This window comes from Typha latifolia, chromosome 3, assembly GCF_019914945.1.
Source record: "Typha latifolia isolate L0001 chromosome 3, TyphaL0001v2, whole genome shotgun sequence".
NCBI lineage: Eukaryota > Viridiplantae > Streptophyta > Magnoliopsida > Poales > Typhaceae > Typha > Typha latifolia.
In genome coordinates this window covers 16,636,672-16,651,024 of record NC_133088.1, presented here as the reverse complement: position 1 = coordinate 16,651,024, position 14,353 = coordinate 16,636,672, and the positions used below count along the sequence as shown (strand labels likewise).

The 14,353-nt window shown below is 39.0% G+C and overlaps 2 protein-coding genes across 21 annotated transcripts; both read right to left on the bottom strand.

Annotated features, from left to right (window-relative positions):
- Window positions 1–36: 36 nt before the first annotated feature.
- Window positions 37–7,264, bottom strand: LOC140783851 (oxysterol-binding protein-related protein 2A-like). 2 transcript variants are annotated; one of them, XM_073130934.1, is made up of 11 exons: window positions 6,733–7,264; window positions 5,465–5,818; window positions 4,503–4,596; window positions 3,195–3,628; window positions 2,449–2,604; window positions 1,941–2,108; window positions 1,578–1,718; window positions 1,272–1,502; window positions 1,057–1,170; window positions 419–615; window positions 37–345 (listed from the first exon to the last, which is right to left on the bottom strand). In XM_073130934.1, exons 1-10 carry the CDS (start codon window positions 7,063–7,065, stop codon window positions 439–441), a joined length of 2,202 nt encoding a protein of 733 aa, XP_072987035.1. In that variant the 5' UTR covers window positions 7,066–7,264; the 3' UTR covers window positions 37–345; window positions 419–438. The 2 variants fall into 2 exon arrangements, with proteins under 2 accessions (XP_072987035.1, XP_072987036.1); XM_073130935.1 differs by having other exon boundaries at window positions 1,941–2,103; window positions 2,449–2,561; window positions 6,733–7,221.
- Window positions 7,265–8,101: 837 nt separating this feature from the next.
- On the bottom strand, window positions 8,102–13,367 carry LOC140785333 (probable lipid phosphate phosphatase beta). 19 transcript variants are annotated; one of them, XM_073133188.1, is made up of 5 exons: window positions 12,713–13,367; window positions 9,994–11,128; window positions 9,443–9,530; window positions 9,305–9,360; window positions 8,102–9,225 (listed from the first exon to the last, which is right to left on the bottom strand). In XM_073133188.1, exons 1-2 carry the CDS (start codon window positions 13,306–13,308, stop codon window positions 11,089–11,091), a joined length of 636 nt encoding a protein of 211 aa, XP_072989289.1. In that variant the 5' UTR covers window positions 13,309–13,367; the 3' UTR covers window positions 8,102–9,225; window positions 9,305–9,360; window positions 9,443–9,530; window positions 9,994–11,088. The 19 variants fall into 19 exon arrangements, with proteins under 19 accessions (XP_072989289.1, XP_072989295.1, XP_072989294.1 ...); XM_073133194.1 differs by having other exon boundaries at window positions 9,436–9,511; XM_073133193.1 differs by having other exon boundaries at window positions 9,443–9,511.
- Between the last annotated feature and the right edge of the window lie 986 nt (window positions 13,368–14,353).

Below are 14,353 nucleotides of genomic sequence, written 5' to 3'. Positions count from 1 at the left end.
CCACCACTGAAGCTTCTAAATAATAAGAAAGAAAAATTGGATACAAAACGAGGACAAGTAATACCATCTCATTATAGATAGGGGGGACAGCATTGATTTATTTCTGTTCCATTATAATAGATCAACAATCTCCTTATCTATATGTAGCATTCACAATATCGGACGTCCAAAAAAATAGTACATGGCTATGAATGTGGAGGATTGACAAATTCGATCCTACCTATGAAAGAAATGCTGGGAGCTTTATTTAGCCAAGAATGTTCAATTGCAAGGCGTCCACTTTGCAAAGCCAAAAAAGGACGTCCTGATTCATGAGGCTCCGGATAAATGCATTCGCTCGACAGTCTGCAATTATGATAAGTTTTAAGTATCTCGCAACAAAATGTTTTATGGTAGGAAAATGCAAATGAAAAATCACCTGATTAAGTTAACAAGTTTCTAACTAGAGGGTGTAGCATTTGGAACATCAGATGATTTGCTGAATATATCCAGACAACCGTCCCAGTTCTTATGCTCCCTGGCTTCCCAGTAGCCACCTACATAATGAAATGATTCATCCTTGTCGACCTTCTGGAACCATCTCGGTTTCCAGCCATTTTCCTGCATCTTTTTTGACTGCACATAAAGAGAACCTTGATCATCGAAACGAAGAGAAACATTTAGATGTGATGTTGTAACCATCTAGTGTGATGCAGTAACTAATAATTAAACAATCATATTGAACAGCAATAGTAATTCTTGGATGTAATCAGAGGCTATAAAATAAATGTCAGTTCCTATAGTTACATAACTCATAATTTATGGTAGTTGGTGCCCCAAATAATGTGACAATTAGATAGCTCCGAAAGTATAATAGGAGCTTATCCTAGAAAATTTCCAAACAAAAGGCTGATTAGGAAATAACATCTAATGTGATTCATCCTACCCCTAAAAGACTAATAAATCTACTAGCATTGTATAATAAAAATATAGAGAAGATAAAATCGTAAATCATACACATGGCCGGGGAGATGTTTAATCTTTTAAGTCAGAAACTTATGGCAGAAATAGTAATACCATTCTTTGCCTTCTCTCCAGTCGCAATTTCTCAGCATTGGCCTTCTCATATTCCCCATTCTCTAGATACCGCTGGTCTGGTCGTAATCTAGAATCTGTGGGTGGAAGTTTCCCCTTAACCGATGATCAAACATTTGAGATCAGAACTAGAACAAAAATTAAACTTAATGAGAGTCAAAGTAGTAATTAACCAGCTTATTCCATGCCATATATACCTGCAGTTCTGATGTAAGCTCGTTGAGAGTAATGGCAAATGATGACAAGTTGTACCGAGTGGGATTTATAGGAGGTTTACTCCTTTTCCATAATAAGGTAGAATTATGTGTTATATTACTACCATTGCTCTTGGACACGTCATCAATAATTGTGCAGCACATGTTATCATCCCATTTACCGATTAATGTTGCAACCTTAGTTCCAGCAATATCCTCAACAAAGCCTTGCACCTTATAGAACAATTGTATGGCTCAGCCAACAGGATGGATCCATATCAAAAGCAATCATGTGAGTCACATATTTACCTGGCGAGGGTTACGATCAAGGAAAGATTGCTCTTTGAACTTCAGTTTACATGAATATTGCCTGTTGCCTCTTATATTCATCGTTCCATGATGATTGCAATATACTTTACCAAGTATAAGGTTGTAAATAGTAGTTGTAACCTGACATGTGATACAAAATGAATATCTGAGGATAACATTTTGCATTCAACGTTTGATTTAAGAATTTGCAGACTTTTATCAGCATGCAAAAGGCATTGCAAAAATAAAAAGAAAAAAGAACAAGGGGAGAGAGAGAGAGATGAGAATTTTGTCTGACATCTTTGGTGTGGCAAAAGAAAAGGTGAAGTTATTTTGCAGTGCAAACATTGTGAAAATCCAGACCTTGCTCCACTGGAAGGTTTCACCATCATCAAATTTTAGCGTTAAAACACCAACAGGGTCTAATTGAATCGATTGCCCCCAAAATTTACTCTTGAGGTTGCTGTCACCCCAGAATTTCCAGCCTTTCCCTTCACAATGGCAGGCCATGATCATGGGATGATGACTAACCTATCATATGAAAGAGTTAGCATATTCCAAATAAATGATCACTGAATGAAATACTGGTACAAGAGGTTGCTTATGTCGTTGTGCAATAAAACTGGCGTTATGAAGAACTAGGAGAGGTTCCTTGAAATTATTAAAGTTTAAAACATGAAGTCTCTGGACAACAATTTGGTTTGCCAGGAGAAACTTGGTAGGGAAGTTCCTGCTGTCTTTTGTTACCTTCAAACAAATATCCTTTTTAACAAAATGTTGGCCTTACAAGGTAAAACTTCAAAGAAAAAAGAACTCCCTATTTTGGATGACTTGTACATGTCAAAGAGCAAGAACAAAATCAAAATCTGACCTTCTCTGAGAAGAAACGTATTCCTTTTTCAGGATAATCGGCTTCATAAGTCTCCCCCAGTAAAGGGTTGAAAGGTTTGCAGATGCGACCAACTGATGAAGCATATCCCGATACTGCAAAGGCAGCTACATTCAGAATCCTCATGAGACTGTTTCCCTAGATACAGATTTCATTAGAATGGTATAAGTAAAATATGTAAGCTCAACACATGACAATAGTTCACATAAAGTTCAACATATTAGCTCCCACTGAACAAATCTATATGGTACTTGAGAAACGAGGATGTGAATCTGGAGAAAGCCATCAAAGAGGACAGAGCTTCACTTTCCTTTTCGTTTTCCTTTTTAAGGATAAAAGTTTATATAAAGCCTCTACCTGGTTAATAGTGAGAAACTAACAAAAAAAATTCAGACAATGAATTGTTTGACAGAACTCATAGGTATGGCATCAATAAATTAAGCATACAACGTCTGAAGCACATATTGTACATGTATAGGCTCCACACTTTAGAATACAAGAAAATAAATCGAATAAAATTTACCAGAGAATAGATCTATCCATAAAAAACAATAATTAGCTTCCCAGGGCTTAAGTGCATATTACTCAGAAGTCAGAAGGAGATACGCAATGTACTAATCATTAGAGAAGACTTTTACAATGATATACTCAATTACAGAAGAAAATTATGGGAAGTAACTGGAACAGTTCACAAGAATAAGAGGTTAGCACAGAAACAAGATCCATACCATTTTGCCATATTCATAAGCTTTATCCAACAAATATGAATATTCCATATCCTCAAAGCACTTTTGAAGTGATGATAATGGTTCGTTGAAGTAAACAGGAAGGCATACTCTTGTCAGATCTTTCCCAACATTATCTTTGATCATTGACCAAAGGCTAATACCTTTCTCCTTCTCTACTGGTTCAGGCAACTTATTACGGCGTTGGATGTATGGCAATACATTGTTCTCTCCTTCCAGATTCATTATCGCATCATATGGGTGAGTCCCAAATGCATCATTCATGTTACCATGCGGGTCTTCCATTTCAGAAGCACAAATAACAGCAGAATCACTAAAACATTCCTTTGTATCAAAGAAATAAGGTTCATCTTGATCTGAAACTTCATCAAGCTCTTGCTTTTCAATGTCATCAGATGATTCTGTAGTACTGTATTCTGATCAAAGGGAATAAGATTAGAAGAAGAATTGACTTGAGCATCAGAAAATAAAGAAATTAAAGCAATTCATGTAAGATGTTAAAAGACAAGCCACAACTGTCATAATTAATTAAATATCTTATCCAAGTAGGTCGAATATCTGATTATATTTCCTTCTCAATAAAATATCTGGTAGATCGAATATCGAAATGATCACTTGCCCATTCAATGCTCAACATCAGTTTCGTGTTCCGTCATTCTAGCATACGAGTAGACCCATGGCCCTTCAAACGGGATCGCAACCTGAGAGTTTTGAAAGCACCAATGTTTGAAGCCTATTCAAAAGCCGTTTGAACCCATCGTGAGTTTATTCCCCTTTTAAGTCACACCTATTAATACTAGTGGATTGACGTTTTGCATTACCCGCAGAAATAGGCATATTGCCAAACGACATAAATCTTGTCTCTCATTCTTTGAATTTGGTGTTCTTATTTGTGGTTAGTTTAAATGATTAGTAGTTCTTTATTTCTAGCATATTGGTTGTGCATTTCCTATTTGTCATTGCTATTAGCTTTGCCTTTTTCTTAGTTTGATTTGTTATTATCTATTACTATTCCATTTGGTCTTGTTGTGAATTTGCTTCCAGCTTATGTAACATGTACAACAACAAAGAAATTTTCACTAGTAAAGCTCAAATAAAAAGACACTAGTAACCAAATAGGCATCATAAAATATTTGATCTAAGAGAAAGTAAAAGACAAAACTCAACCAAAATCTGACAGAGAAGATTAATTTAAATATGATGAATGAACAAACAGGACTAGAAAATTCTGCTAACAGGTCAGCTAATATTGGACAGTAAACATAAAAATTAGGCAGAGCTCTGAGATACCACTGTATTTCCCATGTCCAGAGGGAGAAAAGTCATGCTTGATTAACTGCAACTGTCCCTCACGCATGCTTATGCTCACATCTGAATTATCCTCCTGCATGAACAAATTTATACTCTTTAGGAAAAACTCAGGAAACTCATCAAACCAATCAATGGAAAATAAAGGTGAGTGAAACACCAAAAACAGGGAGTTAACAAAGTGGAGCTGTCATTTTCATTTGTTTAAGTTTGCAACAATTAACCTAAATTCCTTCAGAGAGTTCATTTTCATTGATACGACCTTAGTCCTGATTCATGGCATATATGTACACAATTCTTGCAGATTTGCAAATATTGTTCTTAGTCAAAGACTGCATACTGATTGAGCCAACATAATAGAAGTAACTTGAGCTGGAAGTTACAAATAACTGGTCTCTAGAGTTATCCTTCTGGCAGAAAAAGTAAGTGCAAACCAAGATAATGCGATACATCAAAAAGAGTAAAGAAGATATACAAATATCAAAGAGAAGTCCTTTTCGGATGAGAAAAACAGAGGATTATGGAGACAGAAAAATTGAATATCATATACAATCAACTTTATCCTCTAATAATCTCTTAGAGAATTGAACAAAGATATATCTTGGTACAACAGTTAAGTTTCATTACGAAAATAAACAGTTGCAATGGCAAACCGCTAGGCATGTCAGAATTTCTTCTTTTGGATTACAATGGGTGGCACATTAAAGAATCCATTTTACCATAAGTAAAATATACCAAAAGGAAAGCTTCACAGCTTTAGCTCACAAGTTCATGTAATCCAGAAAATACACGTTCAGAAATCTGCAAAGCTTAGATATCAACAAAACAGATTAATAAATCGAACAAAAGTAGCTTCATTGTTTCAGCTCGTAAGTTCATGTCAGCCAGAAACCACCCTTATGGATAAGAAATCTGAAATGTGAAGATATCAACAAAACATATACCTCCAACTGTTGTGGAATTATACCAAGAAAGCTTAAATATTCTTCTTGATAAATCTTCAGCTTTCTCTGATACTGTGAAAATTCTGAGTGCATGATCTGTTCACAATCTCGGATAAGTGCCTCTCCCAATCCTTCCTCATGCATCCGATCCCTAAGCTTTTCCGTCGAGAAGGATTTTTCGTTATGACTGAAAGCTACAATTCCAGTCATAGACGAATCATTTCTTGCAGAGGCCAGAGCTTCAATCCAGGCCACACGATCTTTCCGAGAATCAGATCTCAGATGAAGAGTCGTTGAAGGTGTAACTATATAGAATCTTTTATCATCTGAGTTGCTTTCACGAATAGATGAGATCTAGAAAAATCACGGAACTATTATCAGTACATGAATAAGGGACCTTAATCAGGAAATTATAAACACAAATTTCCTTGGCATTGATATGTAGCAAAACAAACACATCTAGTTTACATGCTCGTCCATCCACACATGAGCAATCAGAATACTAATTCCTGCAACGACAAGTAAATGCACTCAGGATCATGGACATACAGCATTTGTTCAAGAATTCTTTGTGAACTCTCAAAATAGCAAATATCCAACTTGCTTGAAGTGATGATTATTTATTCATGGGATTGGTGGATGTCAAATTTAAGTCGCAAATGCTCTATTTTGACGACATACAGGTCCTTGTCATCCTTCCTATCTCTCTATATCCCTCAGGAACTCCAAAAATTGCATTAACTGACAATGTTACCAAGAAACACTTCAAGAAAAATAGCCCAAACTGCATCACCTCTCGAGAGACTAATCATCTATCATTATAAAAAAAAAAAAGCTAACAAGAACTGCCCTGCCCCCCTCCGCCGTAGTGCGCACCGATACACCCAGCTCCCAGTCCCAGCACTTGAAACAAAATCCAGCTATTTCCAGGGCAATAAAAACCCTATAATAATCTAAGAAAGGACGATGGGACCCTTTTCCAAGATACCCACGTCAACCACAGGCGAACGCCATGATAGGAAATCTAAAGGAAGAGACGGAGAGAGGCAGACTATTGCACGTGGTGATGTGACTCGCGGCGTCTTATTCCCCCCTCTTTTATCTACCCACACTTATCCCCCTACCAGGTTTGTGGTCACCTCCGAGATATGACCCATTACCAAATATTAACACCGAAATAAAGATCTTTCAAGTAAATTTAAGAATGGAACTATTCCACCTCTTAACGAGGAGATCTTTCCATTTATAGTAAAATTCCAAGAACTCACCTTGAGATGGACGACCGCCACCGGCTTTTCGCCTACCCCACCAGCTCCGGCGGGCCCGATCACACGGACGGCGCATCCGCCCGACGGAGCCGCCGCCGCGGCCCGTCGCCGGATCTTGGAGTAGGTGAGGACGCCGTCGCGGAGGGAGAACCACCTCGGCCGCCACCCCTTGCCGTAGTTGGTCCACTTGTACAGGACCCCCTCCACCGCGGCGCACGTCACCAGCGGCCGCTCCCGGCCTTCATCCTGCGGCGGCTCCGCCGGAGACCGGCTGCCGAATCCGGGGAAGTCGATGGCGATGCAGCAGAGCGGGTGCATCTCCCTCGCCCGCATCCGAAATCGCGGCGGGGTTAATCCTCCATTTGATTCGGATCCCAAATGATGCGGGATTAAATGCGTGCTTAGTAGTACGAGGGATTTTATAGTAGCGAAGGTGTGTGTGTGGATGAGAGAGTGACTGAGATGCGATTCGTAGGGAGTTCTCTGATGTCTCTTGCTGCTCTGCAAATATGTGTATATATATATATATATATATATATATATATATATATATAAACAACCTTCTTTGATGGCGACTTGGGTATTAAGTAACGTTAGATACTGTGCAATATTAGTTGGCTAACAAAATTTCTTTAGAAAAACAAAAAATCGAACCAAGTTGGTCGTGTTTGAATTTGTTATGCGACCTTTATTTTGGACCATGATATAGTAATGTCTTTGCATCCGTACACAGTACACATTTCTCTCAATTTGACAAACACTGTGGAAAATCCTGATGTGGTCCATCTTATACTTCGCCATCTTGTACCAAGCAAGTAGTCCTTTTCTCTTCCTCTTGGTTTTAGAATAATTAGACTTAATATACTACTCGACATGCCAAGTGTGGTAACCAAGGGTGTGAATATATATATATATATATGAATAAAAGATAAATTGGATTCTTTTATGCAGAAAACAAAAACGAGTATACGTTGCCAAAAGGGCAACTATTGTTATTCAAACTGCGTCGCCTTATCCTGCGTCCAGGTTGTCAAACATTAAAAAAAAAAACGAATCGAGGAACTGTTATTGCCATAGGGTAGGTTAGGAGAGAAGGAAGTAGTACAGTTCACATCATCGATAGATACATCTATTTTCACATCAATTCCTGTGGGAAAACCTTTTCCCAAGTAACAACTCATTGTAGTGGAGTAAACGCACGGAATTTTCTTGCAGTCAGTTCATGGGTAACAGATCATTATCTCACAATAGTTATATTGCCTGCATTTAGTTGAAAGCAGAAAATGGTTGAACTAATAGACAAGAGAGAGAGAGAGAGAGCGAGAGATCAAGTGATCAGCCCTTTTTCCCAACTGTTTGGAGTTGACTATAGAAAACTTTAAAAAATATATATAATGGGGGAAAAGAAAAAGAAAAAGAAAAGCAACTAAAATGTAGACAAATTGCTTCATGAAAGGGAAAAAATAAAAATTAAAGCTCCCAAGTGGGCAACCAAAAATAAAAATGTCTCACTTTAGAGGAGCAAGACTGCTTCAATCCTCACCAACCCATGTGTTGCTATTATTGCTGTGTGTTTATATCTTGGAGTTGGATCAAAGCTCTCGTGATTCCCAAGTCGACCCCATAGCACGTCTCTTCCAAGTAAAGGTGACACTGTCTACCACAGCTAGCTACAACAATTTCAAAGCAAGTGTGATAAGTATTACCAAGTTGGAAGTAAGATCACTTATTAGAGGATACTACTAGAGAAGTACAATGGGATATGCTACATTTATTATTATATCATCCTATGCTTTAATTATTGGAAGCAGGATCTCCAATAGATCATGTTGCTTGTGGATGTATGATTATTAAATGCATGTACAACTATAACGGTTTTCTATGCTAGCTGTTCATCAATTCCAGTCACCAAAATGATGTTACCATCGCACAATAGGAAAAACACATGGGTTGCACCTTGCAATTCTTCTCTTTTGACATGAATTGCTTTTTTCCTTAGTTAGGTTGGCTTCTACACCTGGAAGCTGTAAAGGATACCAATAAAGTAGGTAGTGGTCTAGTGGACACTTACCACCAAAGAGAGGACGCTACAGCTTACCTTCAAAGCAATCAAATGTTTTGATACTCCAGACGTAGATGCAGAAAAGATGATAATTTTTTTTTTATGGGTGCATGAACATCCCCCTGCTTCTGCTTGCGTAGTAGTAGAAATAGCTAAAGATATCAACCAAAATACTAGAAAAAATAGATCTAGATTTTCGAAGATAAGTTTGAGTTTATAGCATATGTGTCTACAATGATGTATATAAGCAACTGTGCGAGCCAAGAAAAGATAATCAAAATCTCATTCGGAAACCACATTTAGCACCAAAGTGTCCATGGACATTACGAAAATGAAAGCTTTCAGGTACCTTGTATTGACATAGTTGTACTAGACTACTAGTTGAATAATTTTGAAAGCATCGAGAAGCTGCTTACTGCCGTGGCGGTCACCTACCAAAAGGAAGAGATTTAGATGTGAAAGACTAAGAAGAAGAAGAAGAAGAATAAATGCTGTTACTCCTAGTAAGACCTGAGACTAGGACCTGTGCGCATGAGACATGTCTTGACAAGAGACAGTTCCAGCCTCTTCACAAAATCGAAGCAAACGTCAAGTGCATAGCTGACTCCAATGATAAATTTACAGCAAGGAATAGCAGCTACCTCTTACCAGAGCACTTGCTGCATCAAGCCTCTCTCTTGATTATTTCTTGACAGCATGTGCCCCACACCGAGTTAACTACACGCAGTTGTAAAATCTGTCAAAGTGTGACAAATAAAATGAGTTTAAGCAGGCAGAACAAATTACAGCAATTACTCGGAATACATAAATCACAACCACAGCCCTGTTCTTAAAGATAAAACTGTTCATTTGCTCAGAGAGGTCCAAGCTGGACTGTTGAACTAATGTTCAGTAAGAAAAGGAAAAAAGATTAGCCCGAAAAAGATACATTTCAGAACATCTCTTGTTGGCTAAAGTCTGTTTCTGAATACCCTCCATGAAGAATGATAATATCACCTCTACTGCAACTTTTTCTCTCTTTTCATAATAGATCTGATCTTATTTACCCCCTCCATTTCGAATCTCTCCAGCCATGGTCTCAACTCTCAAGATAGTGCAATAAGTTATGTTGGTTCGTGCATGCAGGTCGGAATTCTGGTATACAGGATCTTAATTGGAGCAGATAATAGCAAAATACCCTTCTTTCTTCCAAGATTTACCTGGGAAAAGTTTTACAACTCGCAATGGGAAACCAGGAAATGCTTCCTGATCGCACGAGGAGTGAAGGCCATACGGGTTCTTCTGTTTAACTGACTGACACCCAAAAGAGAGCATCTCAAGTTATGCAGGAACTCCACCATGACATGGAGTACAACAAATGAAAAAGAGAAGGACCAAGTCTGTCATCAAATGAAATCGAAACTTCATGCACTGCCATAACTTGCCCATCTAGCGTCAGATAAAACATAACAGGACTCAATGAGGTAAATCAATCACTCATGTGGACAAGATACTAGTCAGAGCAAACCTGTACTCCAATATGTGGCTTGTAAATATGGTAAAATAATCGAAGTGGGAGATGCAGCTGGCTATAGACTAAGAGAGGGGATGTGTCTCTCATCCAGGACTAGCTATGTACCATTCTGCCTGCATGAGACTCCCAGCCAGCCAACAACCTATAGGAAAGAGAGCTTCATTCATAAGGGTCAATATCACTGCACATGATAGTTCATTCGTACACTGCTATAGAACCTGTAATATTCCAGCTTCACAACACCAGCATTGGATACTCAAATAACTATTGCCAATTTCTGTTGATCAGGTCGAGGAAAGAAAGGGGATAACATCAGAAAGCCAGAAATACTAAATTAAGTCTACCAATAGAGCACAACTGATCACAATAAGAGAGCTTCAGTTCAAAAAGGCTGACATCTCTGCAAAAGGTAATTCTTTTGAAGAGGAATGAATGATATCTGCCAGGAACTCTAGCTTAAAAGTACCAATAACACCCACCATTACTATACTACATGCCCTTTGAATCTTTGATTACAACAAGGTAAATCTCAGCAAGTAGTTTGCACCAAATTTAACTCTTTCAACAATTACTCGAAGTGCCCATTAGCAAGCTACGGTTGTCCCGACAATCCAATAAAACCATTACACGTGCACACTCAGATGTCCCAGCATGGTCAAGCAGTTCCATGATAGCCTTCTGCAAATCTGACAATCTTTACAATGGATATCATGCTAAAGCTACAACTGAAGATGTCTTTTCCTAGCTCAGAGCTCTAACATGGTTTTGTAGTATTGCTTGCCTATAAGAGTGCTGAACAGCAACAGTCACCTTTGCTGCAACTGTTTTACAGATACAGGGTCATTTATACATTTTCAATAAGCACTACCCAAACTACATATACATGCAATGCCTGTGTGTGCTATGATAAGATCATAAGATAAATTAGCTATTGATTGAAAAGGAGACCATGCTGTAAAATCAACCCTTTATTTAGAATAACAAACTACTGAATCTGGTCCTTCTTATTGGAACCGAAGACTGAAGCCTGCAGCAAACATCATCTTGTTTTACCATCTATTTCTCACGAGTAAAACCTCCCTGGAATTTTCCTTTTGCTTTTACTTTTTTATATTTTTTTTTCCACACACAAAAAAAGTTTATGTTCCTTTTGGTTTAGTGCCTTCCATATGGTTTTGCTCTTTAAACTCCTTTCTTGTTTGTTTTCTCAGCTCTTTGTACAGCTTTATGCTATTGATTTTTCTTTTTAATTGCTTCATATTCTTCTATATAAATCTTGATTTTTCTTCTGTCATGCTGATCTCCAGTGACTGAAACGGAAAATTTCCTTTGAAAGTTTAAGAAAAGTTTCCTTTGAAACTTCATGCACTGGCATAACTCACCTCCTTAGTTAGAACTTAGTCTCAGGTAATTTCTCGTGATTTATCCTTAATACATTATTATCCTTCAAGCCATTATTAAGTATGAACCCTTAGAAGATCTAGTCTTTACTATGGCAAGAAGAATGTATTAATGACAGCCCAACTAGCTTAGAAGAATAATTATAATAAGAAAACCTCTTATATACTGGAATCCCGGCAGTAAAAACCTTCACCAACAAACTTCATAGTCGAATCTTAATCAGGAAAGCAATTTAATAGGATTGCTCATAAAGGAGAGGGGAGGGGACTCATCCAAATCTTTGGATTGCAGGATTATGTAGTCTGGTAATTCGGCAGGAAAGAAGATATAATGCACTGCAGTAAGGTTGAAATCCCAATTCGATGGCCAGATTGCCCTGGTCTCTTCCCTCTCATTGATAAATCACTTGCTTTATTCATTCAATTTCTTCATAGAACTCCTCATTTCCTTTCTCAAGACCTTCTTTCTATTCTTCTATCACTTCAAAGTCCAACTTCCTTCTCCACTCAAAATTCACATTGCAGACACTTAAATTTTTTCTTCCCATTTATTTCCCTAATTAACCGTATCCCCTACAAGATCTTTCTTCATCCAATCCCTTCACTAGCTAGTTTCAAGAGGATACATCATGTAGGCTAAGCTTCCTGACTATCATCATGTCAATACTTCATGGAAAGACCCTCCATTTTGAATTCGCCTGTTACGTACCCTGCTAGTGTATGTAAAATTGAGTGATGACAGCCACATAAAATTGCAAGCCCAAATTGACCTCTCAGTTAGTACCTAATACACTGATGAGTAATGACTCAGCACCACAACTCCTTATAGTCGTTAAAGCATCAGTCAAGATTCTGAGCCAACAAAGAGGTCTATATTATGATACTCTAGAAAGCATTAAGGAAACAATTGCAATGTTTGATGACCACCAATTCCCTCCAATAATTCCAAATAGGAAGATAAGTATCACCAACTACATTAGTTATCAAGGCAGGATCTCTAAAAACCTCACGAAGCGGAAGGTGATCAGCGCCTCAATGACTCCCAGTCCCGCTCCCGCGATCACATCAAGAACAAAATGCCTTCCAAGAAGCACCCTTGACGCCGAAGTCGCCGCCGACCACACAAACACAGCCGGCACCACCATCTTCTCCACCCGGTTTCCTCCTCCCCCAGCCCAGTACTCCCCGATCCACTTCCGCACAGAATCGTAGCAGAGGTAGAGGAAAGAAGCGATGAAGAAGACACGAGAAGAGTGACCACTGGGGAAAGACCAATGGTCGACGGCGAAGGTGAGAGACATGCCCTTGTTGTATACGGGACGAGGCCGGCGGACGAGGTGCTTGATGAGCCCGATGATGAGGATGTCGAGGAGGAGGCCCAGGAGGAGCGAGAAAAGGAGGGAGAAGGACGTGGTGGAGGAGGAAGAGGAGAAGGGAAAGAGGGAGAGCGAGATAGGAAACCACAACCTGCCGTCCCCGGAGATTTCTAGGGTTTTGAGGAGGAACCGGGGGATGGGTACGAAGGAGGAGTGGATACGGAGGGAGACGGCAGTGTCGAGATCGATCAAGCGTTGGAGCAAGGATTTGGTGGTGGTCGCCATGAGAGCGGAGGATTTGGAGGGCCGCAAAAGAAAACAAAAATGAAGTAATTACTGAAGCAATGGACTGGATTGTTTACTAAACATTGGGCCTCTATATAATGGGCTTTCTTAACCATGGACCGTCAGATTATGGGCTTAATTGGGCTGGCTCTCTCTCTCTCTCTCTCTCTCTCTCTCTCTCTCTCTCTCTATATATATATATATATATATATAATTAAATAAAATAGGCGTGAGGAAACAAAGGCTGGCTATACTAACCTTATGTCTCCCCCCACACACACTTTTAGTTCCATAAACTTTAATAAAAAGTGGCTTCGTAGTTCGCATTGTGCTCAAATTTTCGTCAGCAGACTTGTGCGAATCCTAAATTATCCACTTCCAAATGCCCTGCCTCCCATGTGCTCGAACTTTGGGCCAATAGATGTTGAATATTCTACTACCTTTCTTACATACCAAAATCTCCAAAGGTGGCATCTTTCGCTTGGGCTTTTGTCCCCCACGAACCACTACAAGTGGCCAAATCCATCACTTCATGGCTGAAAATATTGCAACGCCCATTGTGCCTCTCACTCTGGGACCTCCACAAGTGGTTAATCAAAGAGTGAGAGTTAGAGATATACCCTTTTCCTTTTTCTCTCTCTGCCATTATGCCACAGTTACAGTCGGTGCTTCTATTCCTCTCCTCTTTGTCACTTTTTCTTTTGCATATATATATATAACATAACATCAAAGGCAAGAGAAGAGAGGGGTTTTCACTTTCCATCCATGTAAGAGAGTGATGAAGATGAGTGCCATAATGTAGTTATCTCGGAGCAAGAGGAAGCAATGGCCATCAAGTTAGATGTACTATCAACCTCTCTCCCCGAGGTAAAACTGACCAGACGTGCTTAGTAGTTATCATGTCACCCCGAATTTTAATGGAAGGATTGGAGTTAAATTTTTAAGAAAGTTGGGGTGTAGATTGTAGAGTCCAGTTGGGCCTCCTTTTGACCTGATTCCGATGCAATATTTCGAATGAAAGCAACCATGGCTGAGAGAATATGAT